Source organism: Siphateles boraxobius, unplaced genomic scaffold, assembly GCF_051911475.1.
Source record: "Siphateles boraxobius isolate OS27281-9 unplaced genomic scaffold, OSU_SipBor_1 11, whole genome shotgun sequence".
Classification (NCBI taxonomy): Eukaryota; Metazoa; Chordata; class Actinopteri; order Cypriniformes; family Leuciscidae; genus Siphateles; species Siphateles boraxobius.
Window position 1 is genome coordinate 11,250,142 of NW_027508711.1, and position 19,256 is coordinate 11,269,397.

Genomic DNA, 19,256 nt, shown 5'->3' on the forward strand with positions numbered 1-19,256 from the left:
ATATCATTCAAAAAAATAATAAAATAAAATAAATAAATAAAACGCACAATTACAATGACAGAAAGGGAGGCCAATTTCATCTTTAGCGATTTGTCATCAAACAAACTGTTTATTAATTGAACAAGTAACATGTTTTCGTCGTTTTTTTAACATAGTAGACTAATTGGAAGAAGAAAAAAAATAAGCACGACATAGCCCGTTTTTGCATCGCCAAACCAGATGCTCGTTAGATCAAAAAATAATGTCATATGTCATAATGATTTTATGTGAACCTGCCTTTACCGGCAATAGCCTCCTCCCTTTTAAACAAATTAGTTTCAATCAATGTAAACTATTCGTGTGACTATGCCCCTGCGCAATGCACACACATTACCGCGGGATGGCGGGTGTTCATTTCATAAACTGTACCTTAAACCTGTTAACCTTTGACAGTGCGCCGACGCTCTGAAGCAGGTTTTTTTTGTAGCCTATAAATTAATGTATATGTCCAACGGATAATGTCATACTTTTAAGTAGTGCTATCGTGGCGTAATAATCTGTTTGGTTGTAAAATGTATTAACGTTACCTGAATGAAATTAAATCGAATGTATCGTCCTTCGGAATCAATCACAGACAGCTTACGAAGTGGTTCAAGTAATAAAGATCTTCATCGCTGGCAAAAATATGATCCATTTGCAGATTTGCTTTCACTAGACTAAACTGTAGCTCTTGATGTTCTTAAATCTTCCTGTTACGACTCCGAGTCGAGTGTGATTGAACGCGCTTCAGTGATTCAGTGCATGAGGAACTGAACTGAACTGATTCGCGAACCGATTTAGACAGAACTGCCAACTTGTTTGATGAAGTCTTTGAACAGAATCGACCCAAAAGAGTGATTCATTTGTAAATTGTGCATCGCTCATGCCCATTAAAAAGATACAGCGCGCTTGGAATAAACTCATTTAACAACATGTAAAGTAAAGAGAGGAACGTCGCCCAACGTAACATGTAAAAGTATACACCTTGTGTCCCTGACAGGAAAATACCCTGCTGCGCGATTTGCGCGAAAATATAACGATATTCGAAAAAGCTATTTTATGATCCCATCCCAACTTTGAGAATATAGATTAACGGCGATATTTTTTTTTTATCGCCCGATAAGAGTCTCACGTTAACGCAGCACGTTAACGCCGATAACGGCCCACCCCTAATATATATATATATATATATATATATATATATATATATATATATATATATATATATTATATATATATATATTATACACACATACATTGTAATATACATATACACATATATTACTGCTGAATGATGCAGTGATTGACCAACTAGAATTAAGTGTTCCAGAAAACTGCGTATGAATACTGTAAATTGTGGATATTTCCAGTATATACTAGTAAAGATTCCAGTAACAGTTTAATTTAAGGTAATAGTAACTTTATGCATAAGTTAACCCTAACCTAAACTCTAACTTTTACCCTATAAATGCGCTAACAAATATTACTCAGTACTTATTTGTGTAATTACACTGTAACAACATCGATAGTGTAACCAAGATTCCTAAGCAAATGTTAATACGTTTTTAACCTAGAGAAATTGGCCCTTATCCATATTTTCTTTTGTCAAGTTTATTGGTTCAGTTTATCTTGCAAATCAATTCATAAATACAAACCGTATACATTAAGTTTAATAAATTTAATATAGACAGCTGACATTTCTTTTGCATCAATAAATTTCTCTCTACAACCACGTATGCTTTGCATAGAATATGCGAGGATTTTTATCATTGTTACCTCAAAAAGGAAAAGAAAAAAAAGAAAAGAAAGAAAAAAAAAACAGTTTCCAGTCATCACAAAATGTCAAACAAAAGTTTAATGTCACTGAATTTCTGCAAAGTGGCAACCAAATACAGGATCAAATTCTGCACACCATTTTGAAGAAAACAAAAAAAAAGTGAGCCCCAGCTTCAACTGAAGGCATTTAGTCTTGCAATATTAGCTATTTATGTAATCAAATTCTCAATTTTATTTACACAAATGTATACATGAGGGAGACTCATCCAATATAGCTGTCACACATTGAAAGCTAGGTTACGCTAGAGCTGATGTGTTGTTTTATTATCAAAAAATATATGAAACATTTTGTGCTCCTCGTACAAAATCGTACATACACGTTGTTCTGAAGTAACGTCTGGGAGAAGAGATGAAACTAAATGCTATAACTTTTCCTGAACACTCAAATGGCTATAGATTAAAACCTTTATTCAGCACAAAAATTCATCAAACAATATAATGAGCACAACAAACAACAGAAGTATCCGTCCTAAAGTCCTGCTTTTAGTTGAGTCGTTCAGTACAGGGGAAAGTTCAAACAAACGTAACATACACGTAATGTTTTTGCTCATTCAATTATGGCACTCGTGTCCGTCTTTTAGTGTCAAACAAGAGTTTATTACAATAGCAATCAAGCACACACACACACACACACACACACACACACACACACACACACACACACACACACACACACACACACACACACACACACACACACACACACACACACACACACACACACACACACACACACACTACCAAATTTCAAATTCTCCTGAAAAATCAAAAGAGAAAGAATATGATTAAGCCCTTCTGTGATGTTGTGTTGTACCCTACAGAGTTCCCTGTGTTCCTGTCTCCTTTCACTACCCATATAATTTAGTATGTTAATTGGATGTTAATTTAAACGCAATGATCACAGCTGTCACTCCTCATTGCTTCAGATATAGTGGGCAAGTGGCAATGAATTACAGTGAGAACCACTTTATATCACAGGATTTTTTTTCTTCATATTTCAGTGGAATATAACCCATTGGAGTGTGAAATGTAATTATACAAGAGACAGGATTCAATGTTTCATATAGGGTCAGTTGGGATCTACATTAAGAACAATCAATGCGTCCGAAATCATATACTGTCTGAGTAGGTACTATATTTGAATTTAAACTTACTTTGCAACCATTAAAAAAGTATGTATCATATAGTATGAATATGGGTAGTATGTACTGCTGTACATCCGCCATGTTGTCACCGTCACGTGAACTACCAGCATCAGTTGCGTCACTTCACTTCCATTCATAAATCCTCTCCCATGGCCTCATGGAATAGTAAAGTGTCCAGCGAATGCACACTTCAGAATCTTTCCGGAAGTAGTAGGTCTTCTGATTTTGAATACTATGAATTCAGACATACTACTCGTTTGCCGCACTGTTTTTCGCATACTATATAGAAGGGAAGTATTCGATTTCGGACGCAGCGAATGTGTCTTTTGCATTTGCATTCTGGCATATGGTGTATACTATATTGTATACAAGCTACCGTTCAAAACTTCACTAAGGGTCTGTAAGATTTTTTTTTGGTAACACTTTATTTGAAACTTTTTATATATAATGCATTATAAAAGTATTTTTAATGCATTCACTATGCTTTGCAATGCATCTTCTAATGCATTGTATGATATCATGAATAGTTGTAAACAGTTATATTACATTAGGTCACACTTTATATTAGTCTGTCTTTAACTACCATGTACTTCCATCAAAAAATAATTATGGTTGCACTTTATTTGCTTACACTTTATTTTACAGTGTCATTGTTGTGAATATTATAAGTAGTTACTATAGTAATAACTATAATTTAAGCATATATCAATACTTGAATGTATAATTACAGTGTAACTAAGACACCTTAAAATAAAGTGTAACCCTTTATTTTAAGGTGATGTAGTTACATTGTACTTACTCAATTATGTTATATTAATTAACTACATGCACTTGCTATTGAGTAATGGTTAGGGTTTGGTTTAGGGTTAATTACCTCTAATTATGCATAATTGACTGTTATTACTATAGTAAGTACATGTAGTAATGTGTAACTATGTCACCTTAAAATAAAGTGATACCCTTTATTTTACCGTCCTGTTTCGTATATACATACTATGCATTTATTGTAGTAATAAGTAATGACACTAACTGGGTAATAATTAGGAACTAACCCTGGACCTACCACTAAACCTATCCTTAACCCATGTTGTTACCTTATATTACTCAGTATTTCCGTTGGGAAGTACACTGTACCTAACAATTATCACTTTATTTTACTGTATGTAAACTTTCAATGTGCTTACAATGTACTTATTGTGTTGATGTTGTATTGCAAAACACTTTTGCTGTATTGAGGTGGGTTACAGGTAAAGTTAGGGATGAGTTTGGTGGTATGCGTAGGTTTAAGGGTGTTACGATGTAAAGAAAAGGTCAAATGTGTAATTATAGATATAATTACATGCAGGTATTTTAAAAAAAGTATAATGTCAAAACATGTGTGTACAGAATGAGTGCATGCATTGTATCAAATTATTAATTTATGTATTAGTACATATAGCAGTTAAAGACCCTTCCTATAAAGTGAGACCAAAAAAAAAAAAAAAAAGAAACTTCTGAACGGTAGTGTATGTACAGTATAAAAACAAAAACAAAATTAGCCAAATTCCTCTTTCAGTCTTGGGAATTGGGAAGTGTGAACTTTCAATTCATTTTCAAGAGCTTTGTTTTACATGACAGCTTTGCTTTTTGGTTTGGGTGTCTCGGTTTGTTTAGCACATTTTAGTGTTCAGTTATAGAGAAAGAACAAAAGTCAGGCTTAACTCACACAAAAACAGTTAAAACATCCACACATCAAGAAAGTATTTCTCCCAACTCAACTTTTCTTCATTCCGTGCCAAGCCAAAAACAACAGAATTTTAAACAAAAACCCGAAATGTTCTCTTCACCTTTCCAAAGTAAAGTGGAAATCAGCGCACAACGGCTGAGTTTGGGGTCACTGGGTTTCTCAACATTTTTTATGCAATTAAAAAAGTTGATCTGTGGGAGCAAAAAGCAAGTAACTTAAATGCATGTCTCCTTTTCTAAATAAAAGTCAGTGGGGTGTGCTTCTTGCCACGAGTGCATTGTATTAAGGCACAGGTGCTGTTCTCCTTTTTGAACAGAGTGGGTGCATGGGTTCCATCCCAATGCAAGCACAGTTTTGGTTCAGGTGATCACCATCATGAGAGGCATCCCACATGGAGGACTATCAATGTAGGACTTGAGTAATAATACAAAATGAGATGTTACAAATAGTTTTGACCTCAAAACAAAAGAAAACTGTCGCATTTATGTGGCGTATGCAAGATAAAGCACCCACTGTACTTTCCTCAGCAAAACATATATTGATTCTGATTGAAAAAGAGGACGCTAATGAGGAAAAGCGAGGTATGCGCGACTTTAATGATGTGTCGAATGGTTTTCTGGTGATCACCTTGAAAGTTTCTGGTTCAGACATTGTTTTACAAAGTATTTTCACAAATCTTGAGGAAATCCTTTTTCGGTTCTTGTCAACGTTGGATTCTTCAAGAGGAACGAGTCCTCTGTATGTATGAATGTAATGTAGTGTGTGCGTCTGTGTGTGTGTGTGTGTGTGTGTGTGTGTGTGTGTGTGTGTGTGTGTGTGTGTGTGTGTGTGTGTGTGTGTGTGTGTGTGTGTGTGTGTGGAAGTGAGTTTGTGTGTATCTAGAGGCATAAGTTGCTGCTGATCTGGCAAGTGGAGCCAGTTCCTGCTTGTGATAAGAAGAGTTTTCCGTTGGGACAGACACACACCTCAAAGACAGTCTGTCTAGTTCCAGAGGGGGAGGGGGCTTTTCCCTCCGGCAGACGTAAGAGCTTGATTTTCCTGGCATCCAAGGTGATCTAAAGAGAGAGAAAGGAGAGGATCTGAAGTTTATTTCATTGTTTCACATTATAGATATTTTAAATAAACATAACTTCAATCGGTTTATGTCACTTTCCATGAACAAGGTACAATGTCCTTTATTGTCAATCTCTGATGCCTTTATTGTACATTCTTTGTTTTAATATTACTTTTTAAAGCCTCTTACCAAAACTTGAGACATGTCTAAAAGTAGGATTTATTTTATTTTATAGCAATAAACATTTAAATCAACATCAAAATGAAATAATAAGTTACTTTGAGACCTTATGGTGGTTTATAGTCAGAGATACACTTGAATTTTCCATAAATTAAAGGGGAAAAAATTGTTAATTAAAATGATAGCTTTTGTTAATAAAATGACAATACTTAAAAATATTTTACTACAATGAATATCATTATCATAATGTTAAAAGTTTGGATTTTTTTTTAATGTTTCTGAATGGCTACATTTATTTGATCAAAATACAGTAAAACAGTTATATTGTGAAATATTTTTACAATTTAAAACAAATTTCTATTTCAATATATCTTAAGATGTCATTTATTACAGTGACGCAAAGCTTAATTTTCAGCATCATTACTCCAGTCTTCAGTGTCACATGATCTTTCAGAAATCATTGTGATATGCTGATTTGCTGCTCAATTATTATGAACTATAATTGGTACTCAATTGTTAATAATGACTCTTATTATTTTCAATGTTGAAAACTGTTTTTGCTGGAAAATTAGGATTAATAGAAAGTTCAAAAGAACAGCATTTTTTAAAAATGGAAATCTTTTGTAACATTTTAAAATGTCTTTACTGTCACATTTGATACATTTAAATTGTAATAATATTTCACAAAATTACATTTTTTTACTGTATTTCTAATCAAATAAAATGCAGCCTTGGTGAGAATTAGAGACTTCTTTCAAAAACAGAAGCCATACCGAAATTATTCAAAACTTTGTACTAGTAGTGCATGTCGACATGATTTTATGACATTGTTACTGTATGACTTTAATTGTTGGATACAGCAGAGAAGGTCAAGACCTATGAGGTGAACAAGCCAAAATCCCGATCTTAAGAGATATACGGAAATTTGATGTGCTTAAAACTAGACACATTTCACACTACATTAATTTAATGTTAGATAATAATGTTCATAGAAAGTGCCTTCTATTATAGTAAAGATTAGTTCCATGTTTATTTTTCTCTTTAGAACTCTCAAATTGTAGGCCCAAAAAGACCAACATTGTCATTTTATTGAACAAAATATTCCATCTCGCAGTCTGTTCATCCAAGTCAAGTCCTCTAACCTCCTACATCCAACCAATCGTAGCAGTTTCAGTGACATAAGCACTCCAGTAAGTCTCGCTTAGACACACTTTTAGCCCTTTACCCGAGCTGCTCCTTTCTCATTTCTCACTTTCTATTTTTCATGGGACCCTTGAGAAAGCATGCATTACCAAGGCTGGGAGAAGAGCTAGTCAAGGTATAAAAAGGTAAGAAGAGTCATTACTGACAGCCTCAAGGAAGCATTCCCGTCAAATGACCTGAAACACTTTTTAAGTAGGGGTCTCAGCTGACTTCCCTAGACATCTGCTACTGAGCAAATTCGAGTGAGGGAGGGCTTTCCCCCATCCCTCTGTGGTGGCTAATGTGCAAACCTCCAGTCTAATTGTGGTGGAACTGTCAAGGGGCCAGTCGGGCCGGAGGAGGTGTCTGGTAAAAAAAGAGCGACAGCTGAGGGGTACTGGAGTGGAATATGAAACAGACGATAGAAAGTCAAGAAAGCATAACCTGAAACTATGAGAGCTGATTCAAGCTCAGTCCCTGACCTCACTGGGACTCATTTATCTATCAATCTGAAAGTCAAATGGCAAAACCCATGGGCGTACCAATTATTATAAATGGCGGACATGTCCCCCATCACTCTTTTAGAAATTTCTGCATTAGTTCCTATTCTTTTTTTTGTTTTTTGTTTTTTTGCGAAAGCATGGATAATTGTGACACTGCCTATTTATTCAAAAAATGTTTCTGGTAAAGCTCTGAAATTTTTCCCCCACGGCTTTGGCATGTTACCAGATATTACCTGGGACAATTCAATTTATAACTTGATACAATAAAATAGAAGTATACAAATTTAAATCGAATGATAAATGTAAATAAAAATGAGAAAATGTATGTATTGTGAATATAATTATATTTTATCTGTGCATGGTTATTTTAGTCAAGGCACAACCTCCTCAAACGCTAAACATATTTTAAAACTATGAAAGATGGGCTGTATTAGTGATATCAGAGAGCAATCAAGAAAAAAAATATTTTTATGCAATTAATATAAAGATATTTAAAGTGCATTATGATGGTGCATGCAAACATGTTCACTGAAAATAACAAAATGAGGTTATATTTTTACTCATTCAAACATTTGTTAAATATCTATGTCTGAAATTGTCTGTCAATTTGCAAGAATTAATTTTTTGATTTGTGCTTCCATACTTATCAGGCAAGTGGAAGCACATTTCAGCTTCATAGTACAAAAATAAAACGGGTAATTATGAAATAAAATGTAAAATAATGTCACACTGAAATATAAAGTCCCAATTATGAGAAATAATTTTGCAGCTGTGAGATATAAAGTTGCAATTATGACAAATAAAGTCATAACCACTTTATTAATGTAGTCTGAAGCTGAAAATGGACCTCCACAGATTACAGTTATTTGTGCTCTCCCCTAATTATGACTTTTCCATGCCTTAATGATTCTCTCCACTTTTGAAATCATTCCCTAATTGGGAAAATCATTCTTGCTTTGTGTGTGTAGGTCTTTGGAATTGGAGTTTTAACTTAGTTTTCAAGAACATATATTGCATTTTAGTTTGATTTATTTAAAAACATGCTAATGATTTAAAATTCATTACAATTCCCGTAAACAGATTCCAACTGTATCTCTTAAAAGACCACCAACAGCTCACGTATCAACACATTACCAGTTTGTACAATAAAACCACAGATATTTGAGTCATACATATTGTATTACAGCATGAATGTTTAACTAAACGTCTGCTTCCCTCTGAAGATGAGAAGGGGACATATGGATGTAGATGGAGTGTTTGTTTTGATGACAATTAATAGCAGATGGAGGTGTCACAACACAGACATTAACTACAGCATCAGGACTCCCAGCACAGAATGAAGGACAGTTACCTCTCCATCTTTTGACTCCAGGCGTAAATCGCTCCTACAGGTCGCTTGGAAATCCCCTGCGTCTGCTTCTATTTTCACTCCTTTAGGTGCCTCCATGTAAAGCGAACGCGTGGGAGACTCCAGCCTGAGCAGAAGACATCACAAAATACAATGTCGTTTTAAATAAGACCTTCAAATCAGATCAAAATGGCCCAAAATGTTACTGCAATGAAGCTGATGAGACTTTAGTACTTCAAAGTTCATTATTCTCTGGAGGGAATGCAATTTATGCCACCTCATTTTTATCACCAAATGTAATTGAAAGAGTTTTGAGAATATCCAGAGTGTATAATATGAGAATTATGGAACATTCAGTTCAACATTCAGATGTTAATCAAGACACTTTGGGAATTATATTGTGTTTATAATTATTTTACAAGTCAATTTCTGTATAGACAAGAGATCAAAACAAAACGTCTCAGGTTACGTATGTAACCCTGGTTCCCTGATAGGGAACGAGACGCTGCGTTTGAGACGCGGTGGGAACGCTCTGCGTGATTACGTCGTGAAGCACGTGTAAAATCAGTCCAATGGAAGCCCGCTACGACATAGGTGACGTCATAGACCAGGAAACTATAAAGCAACCCTGAAATCAAACCGCGATAGCTTCTGAAAAACCTGAAGCAAGTCGATCAGTCGACTTCCTGGCATGCAGGAAGTATGGCAGGCAAACGCAGCGCCATACTCCGGGTAGAATGGGCCCACACAGCCATAGGTGAAGGCTGTCCGGCCGCTTCATAAGCCAATGAAATAGCCTCGACTATCCATTTACTCATAACCTGCTTAGATGCAGGGCATCCTCTCTTGAGTGACCCAAACCAAACAAATAGTTGCTCAGATTTACGCCACAGGGCAGCTCTGTGAACGTAGGCATCTAAAGCCCGGACTGGACATAACAGGTTAAGCTGTTCCTGGTCAGGGGTATTAAAGGGTGGAGGAAAGAAGGCCTGCAGCACTATTGGGCCCCCAACATTCAGTGGGACCTTAGGAATATAACCCGGCCTGGGATAGAGAAATGCCTTCACCATACCAGGTGCAAATTCCAGACATGAAGGAGCAACCGACAAAGCATGTAAATCACCAATTCTCTTGATAGATGAGATAGCAAGGAGAAATAAAGTCTTTAGAGTGAGGAACTTTTCAGAAACCTCCTCGATGGGTTCGAAGGGAGCTAAAGCCAGACCCTCGAGTACAATGGCCAAGTCCCAAGCCGGTGCTCTAGCGTGCAGTGCAGGTCTCAACCTCAGGGTACCACGGAGAAAGCGAGTAATTAGAGGGTTTCTCCCAATAGAAGTACCCCCCAGAGGGGTGTGGTAGGCAGATATAGCCGCCACGTAAACCTTTAGGGTGGAAGGAGATAACCTGGCCGAGAAACGGTCTTGCAGAAAATCAAGAACTGAACCAACAGGGCAGTTAACAGGATCTAACTGACGTTCAACACACCACGTGGTGAAAAGTTTCCATTTTAGCGCATACAGCCTTCTCGTGGAAGGAGCTCTGGATTGAAGAATGGTTTCTACAACATCGGTCGAAAGACCGGTCTCCCTGAGTTTCCACAACTCCGTATCGTGCCCCCGGCCTGAGACAGGAGGTCCACCCTGATTGGGATCTCCAAGGGGGAGCCGTCCAGAAGAGACACCAAGTCCGAGAACCAAACTCGGGTCGGCCAATAAGGGGCTACTAGAAGCAGACGAGCCCCTTCTCGGCGAACCCTCTCCAGAACCCCCGGAAGCAAAGATATCGGGGGAAAGGCTTACAGGTGCAGCCTCGGCCACACCTGCAACATAGCATCCAGACCGAGAGGAGCTGGGTGCGTTAGAGAGAACCACATGGGACAATGGGTTGAATCTGATGATGCGAAAAGGTCTACCTGAGCACGACCGAACTTTTCCCACAGGAACTCCACCACTTCTGGGTGAAGTCTCCACTCCCCGGGCCTCAGCCCCTGTCTCAACAGAATATCTGCTCCCACATTCTGACGCCCCGGAATATATACCGCCTTGAGCGACAGTAACTTCCCCTGGGCCCATAGGAGGATCTGATGGGCCAATTTGCAAAGGTGACGTGACCTCAGACCCCCCTGATGGTTGATATAGGAGACCACCGAAGTGTTGTCTGTGCGGACCAACACGTGATGGCCTCTCAGGTCTGGCAGGAAATATTTGAGTGCTAGAAATACCGCCATCAACTCTAAACGATTTATGTGCCAGGAACATTGATGGTCCTGCCACAGATCTTGCGCCGAGCGGCCACTCATGACCGCCCCCCATCCCGTGAGGGAAGCATCCGTCGAAAGCGTGACGCGTCGACAAGGAGCCCCCAACACTGGGCCCTGGGCGAGGAACCAAGGTTTCTTCCACAAGGCCAAGGCACGAAGGCATGGCCGCGTGACCTTGATCTTGCGGAACGGATTTCCCCTCGGAGAAACCCCTTGGTCCTGAGCCACCACTGCAGGGGTATCATGTACAGAAGGCCAAAAGTAATAACGTTGGACGCAGCTGCCATGAGACCCAACAGTCTCTGAAACTGTTTCACAGTGAGTGACTGGCCTAGTTTCACATTCTTTGCGGCTGTGAGAATCGCAGAAATACGAGCAGGAGACAGGCGTGCCTGCATTGTGGTCGAATCCCAAATTACACCTAGACAAGTGGTCCTCTGAGCAGGGAGGAGCACACTCTTTTTGGTGTTTAGCCGCAACCCCAAACTCTTTATGTGGGACAGAACAGCATCTCGATGCTGAACTGCCACCTGCTCTGACTGAGCTAAAATCAACCAATCATCGATGTAATTTAATACGCGGACGCCCTGGAGTCTCAACGGAGCCAGAGCTGCATCCACGCATTTTGTAAAAGTGCGGGGAGAAAAAAACCTAGGCCAAATGGAAGAACCCGATATAGGTATGCTTCGCCCCCGAAAGCGAACCTCAGGAACCTCCTGTGATGAGGATGGATAGATACATGGAAGTACGCGTCCTTCAAGTCTATTGTGACAAACCAGTCCTCGGACTGAATCTGTGATACAATCTGTTTGAGTGTAAGCATTCTGAACTTGAGTTTCTGAACCCTGCTGTTTAACTGGCGCAGGTCTAGAATAGGACGCAGCCCTCCATCCTTCTTTGGAACAATGAAGTAACGGCTGTAAAACCCTGACTCTCTGCTGGGAGGAGAAACCCTTTCTATAGCTCCCTTTCGAAGAAGTGTCAGTACTTCTTGCTCCATTACCAGAGCCTGCTGTGAGTCCACCACCGTGGGGAGGACTCCTTCTAATCTGGGCGGACGAGAACCGAGCTGAATTCTGTAACCCTTTTCTATTATGTGCAGGACCCATAGAGAAATATTTGGCAGAAGTTTCCACGCTGCCAGAAATTCCGATAAGGGAACCAGTCTCTCGAGACTGGCCTCTGGATTTGATTGAACAACCATTTCGGTGCCCTGAAGTGGCGAACCGGCAGGGAACAACCAAACTGACCATTCTACAACCCTCCTCAGAGGATTGCACGGGGACGCTGACACCTCGGCGCCCTGAAGCGGCGAACCGGCAGGGAACAACCAAACTGGCAGCGCTGCGACCCTCCTCAGAGAGTCGCACCCCAGAGGGCGCCGTTACGAGAAACGATTTCTCAAAACCGTCCCTCTTTTTTTTTTCATTCGACAGGAGTTCTTGTCTAAGCTTTATTAGAGATGACGACAGTCCTCAGATCTTGCCTACCTCTAACTAGCTTAGTTCCTACGACCCTCCTCGGAGGATCCTGGGAAAAAGCAGGCACCTCGGCACCCTGAAACGGCGATCCGGCAGGGAGACCGAACTGACTGCTCTACGACCCTCCTCGGAGGATCGTATGGGGACGCTGACACCTCGGTGCCCTGAAAGGCGAACCGGCAGGGAACAACCGAACTGGCAGCGCTGCGACCCTCCTCAGAGAGTCGCACCCCAGAGGGCGCCGAGGAGAAACGATTTCTCAAAACCGTCCCTACCCCGGAGGGGACCACCCTTGGAAGCCTGATAGCCTCGGCATCAGGTCTTCTTCTTTGTACTCTATGTCAGTTTCAGGAACATAGATTGGTGAGGAAGAAACCTCTGGAACGCCGGTGAAAGGTTTAGTTTTCTTGAAAGCGGAGCGTCCAGAAGAACAGACATTTTTATCTTTCTTTTTCTTTATTTTTATATCAGAAAAACGTATACATATAAACATATATATATTTATATATATATATTCTCGAATAGAGTCAATGCTGACATCCTCACATTCATCTATGTCCTTAAATACTTTACCCACCAGTACTGCCTAAAAAAATTTATTTATTATGGGTGGTGATGGCGCAGTGGATAAGACACATGCTTTTGGTGTGAGAGACCCGGGTTCAAATCCACTGTGAGACACCAATGTGTCCCTGAGCAAGACACTTAACCCCTAGTTGCTATAATCCAAGGCACTGTCATACCATGATACTTAATACCCATAACATTACTCTAGTTAGACGTTTGGGTATTAAACACATAAAATAGAAACCGGTTTATTCCACGATCTTGACACCTCAGTGTGGAGATAGGGAAAAACCAGTAGTCCCCACGAGGAGGCTGAGAAACATCTAATAAACTCTTTTTATTTTCACTCTCATAATGTTCAGCTGTCCAGTAAATATTTAACTAGCAACAGCATTAGAAAAGCCTCCTTTTAAAAGCTCCTCTTTATTCAACAGAGTTATGAGCTGCCTATTTATTGAAAAATCAAACATCTGCCTTTTTCTTAATATTTTTATTTGTTTTGTTCACTTTTTCTTAACAAAACACTAACGATACCAATTCCTCAGAACTGGAAATCGCAGCACACTGGATCTGCAGGTGAAAGCTGAGTTAGGGCGGGGCCCGTCCCAACCCACGCACTCAGATCCGATTTCGAACCCCAAAATGCGAGTCGCCGCCGTGTCTAGGCAACAGCGGGATCCGCGCGGGGAGCGCAAACCATACCGTCCTCCTCAAAGAACGATAGGCGAGAGCGGAGCGTCTTCATAGATAGACTCATACAATTCTCACAATCAGCCCCCTCGAGGACTGACTGAGCATGCTCCACTCCCAAACAAGCAACACAAAGCTGATGTGTGTGTCCCCACCCGTATATAACGAGGGCAGGGAACAACACACCGTCTATAATCTTGCTTGCTCGCCATAATAATGATAGATATATTGGGCTTGACAGACAACAATAAATAGACAAGGACAGATATACAGAGAGCGCTTGCTGAAGGTGCAGAAGCTATCGCGGTCTGATTTCAGGGTTGCTTTATAGTTTCCTGGTCTATGACGTCACCTATGTCGTAGTGGGCTTCCATTGGACTGATTTTACACGTGCTTCACGACGTAATCACGAAGAGCGTTCCCACTGCGTCTCAAACGCAGCTCGAGTTCCCTTGAAAGGGAACTAAAAAGATAACACTTCCACCATTATTTCTAAAAGATACATTAATTTAACACACTTTGGCCTTTTGGCCCTGTTTACGCCTGGTATTAAGATGTGTTTTGGTGGATCGGATCACAAGTAGACGAGGGACACATTCCCGTTTACACCTTGTGTTTTAATCCGTCTCTTTTGTCCACTTTCAACCGCTTCTTTCCTGATGTCTTTATAGGTGGGTAAATGTATGTGTTTTTTCCCGATCTTTCGATCTAATGAACAAAATAAGCTTGCACAATTTACATATGAGACCGGAGAAAAATGAGAAACATATGGAGAGCTCCAGCTTTCATTTCTGCTCAGACAGTTGCAAGATCACGCCGGACGCTTAGAAATCATGAATTCTGAGAGAACATTGTGCTTGGTACGTTTTTCGTCTTCATTCAAATTTGGATCTACAGCTGACAAAGTTTAAATCCCGTCTGTCTGGCACTCTTCCCATAATGTTAGCGCTTTAGGGCGGTCTTTTGTGGCTGTTTGAATGCATTTGACCACATGAGCGTTTACACTACGAAAGCAATCCAGTCTAATGCGTTTTCAACTTTCAACTACCTCTAGAAGTGGCAGAAAGTGGACAAGCTCAAAACATTTTAGACCCCGTTTACACCTGCATTTAGTGACGTCCACATGTGATCCGATCGACCAAAACTTAGTACCATGTTTACAGTAAACTGGGCCTTTTTGTTGACATACCCACAGTTATGAGTAAACAATTGTTTTGCCCCACAGATATTGTAATTAATGACTTCTTCCAACCTCTCTCTTGTTCGAAAAAGTTTTTTTTCAATAAAAAAAGGACATTTAGTTAAATAATGCAAGATGAAACAGTCGAGTATTTAAAATACTCATGTGGAACAGTGATAAAAAATATATATTTTTAATGTTTTTGAAATATAAATAAAATGTTATAAATATATTTATAATATAGAACATTATATTTTAACAAAATTATTGTTTTACAATAAAATATGTAATAAAACATAATTCTACTATATAATAAATGATTGTTTAGCTATATTTATAAAATATGTTTTATTCTATAATAATAAAATAGTATGTCTGTATATTATATTTAAATTGCAAAAGATAAAAATCATTTCTTAAAAAAAATAACACGTTTTTTTATGAAAAACCCACATGATACAACACAATGACCTGCTAGTTAATGAGCTGTATAAGAGATCTGATCATCATGTTAGTAGGCGAAGCGAAAGTAAGAAGTGAAAAGATGTGAAGGGCCAATCTGATGCAAATTACTAATAACAATAGGGAAGATGAGGAGACCTAGCTCAGTAGAGATTTAATTGAAATATCACTTAAAAAAACGTTTTATTTCAAAAATAGCCAAGATGCATTAAAAGTTTTTAAAATGGTTACGCCTCATATGAAAGCTATTTGGGAGTTTAAACGGTACACATCAACTTAAAATTAGGATCATTAGCTTGATGAAACATGAAAGCATCCTTCATTATCCTGAACCCGGCATTCAACCTTATGAATTTCAAACAGTCAGCATCTGCGTGATATCGGTATTCACAGGGAGGTGGTGCAAAAACAGGAGCTGTCAAATAGGACATTTAAGCAGATTAGGTGACATTAGGTTGGTGCATGGCAGTCGCCCCTACCAGGGATAAAAGGGAGTTGACTAATTTGTCGCAGGTAGAAAAACAAAGGGAAAATCTAATTTACCCCCTCTAGGTTTGAGAGATATATTAGGACAAAGGCAACACAACCTGCATGTTTTCTACTCAGCCAAGGGACTACAGCCCATATAGCCTACAAATGCAGCTGCAAAGAAAGAGAAACAGAAGAAGAGTTCCAATAAACCTGTACAGTAGCTTGAACAGTAGCACGGCGCTCTAACTATGTGACTGTAAACCTGGGAGCTACCTTAATTAAGGAGCTACCTTAAATTTGTTGGTGCCACCTGCATTCAGCTTGATTCAGTGGTGTTAATTAAACAATATTTCTGACCACATGAAATACGTCTTTTCATAGAAGTCTATTCCAAATGTAAATTCCTAAATCATTGGTTAGCATTAACAGTTAGCATTCCCATTTAACTAAAAGGCATTTGCTTGGCTGGTGCTTATGTTTCATAATTTCTTTTGTTAATGGTTTCCGTTCATGTCGATGTTGGAATCTACCATGTGTCTTATAAATTTACGCCATAATACTACAATTTTTGACTGGATGCACATGTAAACAACAAAATATATGAAACATGTTTTCTTCTCCCTTTTAAATCGTATTAAGCCTATATTTACTTTCCTAATAATGCACAATTTAATAGTTAGTTGTGTTTTTATAGCATACTGGCTTAGCCTGCTCACACCTAATGACAACATTGCTTCTAGCAATGACATTTTTTTTACAAGTTACAAGTTTTATGCATTTTAGTCAAAATGTGTTTCTCTCAGGTCCTGTACGAACCAGCAAACCTAAAAAAAAAACAAAAAAACAACAACAACAACAACAACAGTGCAGACAGGGTAAACAGGTGTCTCCATCAGTTTTCAGCAGTGCCACTAATTTCCATACATTTAGCTTTTTACAGCCTTACACTCTCACTGAGGACTATTTCAAACTTGCTGTTACAATTTTCCATCGCGCCATTGGCTAAGCTTATTATTCCCAGTATTCAATGATTAATTTCATTATTCAATGATAATGAAAGGACCCACGGGTGGTGTGACCCTGCGCACGGTGCACAGCATCCACCCAATTACCCCCAGAAATACAGGCCTCAATGGTGCTCAGCAAGACAGTTCTGGACTCTTTTCAACTCTGATTGGAGTGATGACCAACGGGTCATGAGCGGCAAGCTCGATTCCATGACCAAGCGCATATCTTTAAATAAGTACTGCCTCCTTAAGCTGCGAAAGTAGAACGGACATGGCTGTTGAACAGTAAAGATAAGAGATACCACAGAAGCGCTCTTGTTATATTTCATGCACACTATAAAATGTGTTTTATGGCCTATTGTTACACTGTATGCCTCTTTCTCCATTTATACTCACTGCCTTCCCAACTTTTATGGACTGCAAATTTTCCACAGTCAGCCGTACCTGCTACAGTCCAGTGTCTTAAAAGTGTGATTATTTCTCACTCTTGTATTATGGGAAAGGAATTGAATAATAAAATTTTAAATCCGTATTGACAACGTAGAATTACAAAGACAAAAACGTTTTGTGCTGAAAGCCACACAATTCCAAATTGCTACCTGCCAAGCCTTTCAGTCTAATGAAAAAGGGAGTGAATTTTACTTCAGCCCGGATGGAGAGCATGTCATGCAGAAAAATAAAACAAAGGGTCAAAATTTAATTTCATATTCAGTCAAGACGCACGCTGGGATGTGAAAAACATCATATCTAAAAAAATAGTCAAGCATCAGTCAAAACTAAAAAAACTCATTGATGATGTCCGAGAGTCTCGACTCAAAGATTAAAATCACAAAACTTGGGCATAAAGTGTCATGCCAGGTCTTTGTCGTGTGAAGAATTTAAAGGCACTGTCAGAAAATACAAGAAGGTTTATAATACCCAGGAATCTGTTAGCATTCTCATTTAGCTCAATGGCACTTGTTTGGCTAGCACAGGACCCACAACCTGATGTAAAAGGCAGCGGACAATTAAAAATATCCATGTCCATTTCATGCTCCATTTCAAGTCCTCCAAAAAAGAATCAGGCACTGCTCTGTTTGTCACGGTATACAAGTTCATTGCTTCCTTCTCGTCTCGTGTTTATGTTGTTGTATGAAAGCACGTGTGTAGTGGGCGTGAATGAGTGTCATTCCTTGATCCGCTCCAGCTGATCGTCATCACATCACCAGCTGCAGCCGATCTCATCTCACCATATATTCTCACAGTTCTCTCATCTCCTTTGTCAGATCGTTGGATGTTGTCTCTTGGATGTTGTCTCTCCGTGTGGTGTTCCTGTTGGATTCGTTGGATGTTTGTCTCTCCGTGTGGTGTTCCTGTTGGATTCGTCGTCGTCTCTTCGTTGGATTGTCGTTTGGGTTTTCACTGCACTTCACGGGTTCGTCTTCGACCATCGAGGTCCCTGCGTCACCAGTCCACACCCGTGTTCCTGTCTAGCTTTTCATTGTTCAATAAAGAACTGAGTTTGACCTGCGATTGCTTCCGTCCTGTTTTTGACAACCATGACAGAACGATCTGACCCTGCTATGGAAGCAGCAGGTTCGCCGACCTCGTTGGAGGAATTCCTTCAGCACAGCGCGAGAAGAATGGATTCTCAGGAGAGGAATTTAGGGGACACGGGTCGTGCGGTACAAGCTTTGGTGACGCAGGTGTCCGAGCTCACCCAGCAGATCCAATTACTTCGTGCTCCCGCTGCGCCACCCACACCAGCTGTTCCCCCCACACCACCAGCGATCGCTACGACATCAGAGCCACGCCTACCTGTTCCAGAATCATACGCTGGTGAGTCTGCTTACTGCAGAGCATTTCTGACACGTTGTGCCATGCATTTTGCACTGCAACCGAGAACTTTCAATAATGAGCCAGCCAAGGTGGCATTTGTCATTACTTTGTTGACCGGAAAGGCGGCGTTATGGGGGACAGCGGTGTGGGAAAATCAAGACCCTTGCTGTGCCTCGTTCCAGGCACTCTCCTCAGAGATGAGACGGGTGTTCGATCGGGCCGTCGCGGGGAGAGAGGCTGCCAGGGTGTTGGCCGGCCTCCGTCAGGGTGACAGGTCGGTCTCGGACTATTCGATCGAGTTCCGCACCCTGGCGGCCGAAAGCCAGTG

At 39.8% G+C, this 19,256-nt stretch overlaps 1 protein-coding gene across 5 annotated transcripts in view; it reads right to left on the bottom strand.

Annotated features, from left to right (window-relative positions):
• Positions 1 to 1,613: 1,613 nt before the first annotated feature.
• The window catches only part of sgcd (sarcoglycan, delta (dystrophin-associated glycoprotein)), a 284,743-nt gene continuing 267,100 nt past the window's right edge, over positions 1,614 to 19,256 (bottom strand). For 3 of the 5 annotated variants that reach the window (XR_013190496.1, XR_013190497.1, XR_013190494.1), the window contains exons 7-9: positions 8,996 to 9,119; positions 2,383 to 5,780; positions 1,614 to 2,331 (exon numbers count right to left, since the gene is read on the bottom strand). Coding sequence is in view for 2 of the 5 variants with exons in the window: in XM_077196702.1 (XP_077052817.1) it covers positions 5,604 to 5,780; positions 8,996 to 9,119 (301 nt within the window). In the remaining 3 variants the exon portion in view is untranslated. Of the gene's footprint in view, positions 5,781 to 7,452; positions 7,508 to 8,995; positions 9,120 to 19,256 lie in introns of all 5 variants that reach the window. The other 2 variants (XM_077196712.1, XM_077196702.1) reach the window with 2 other exon arrangements.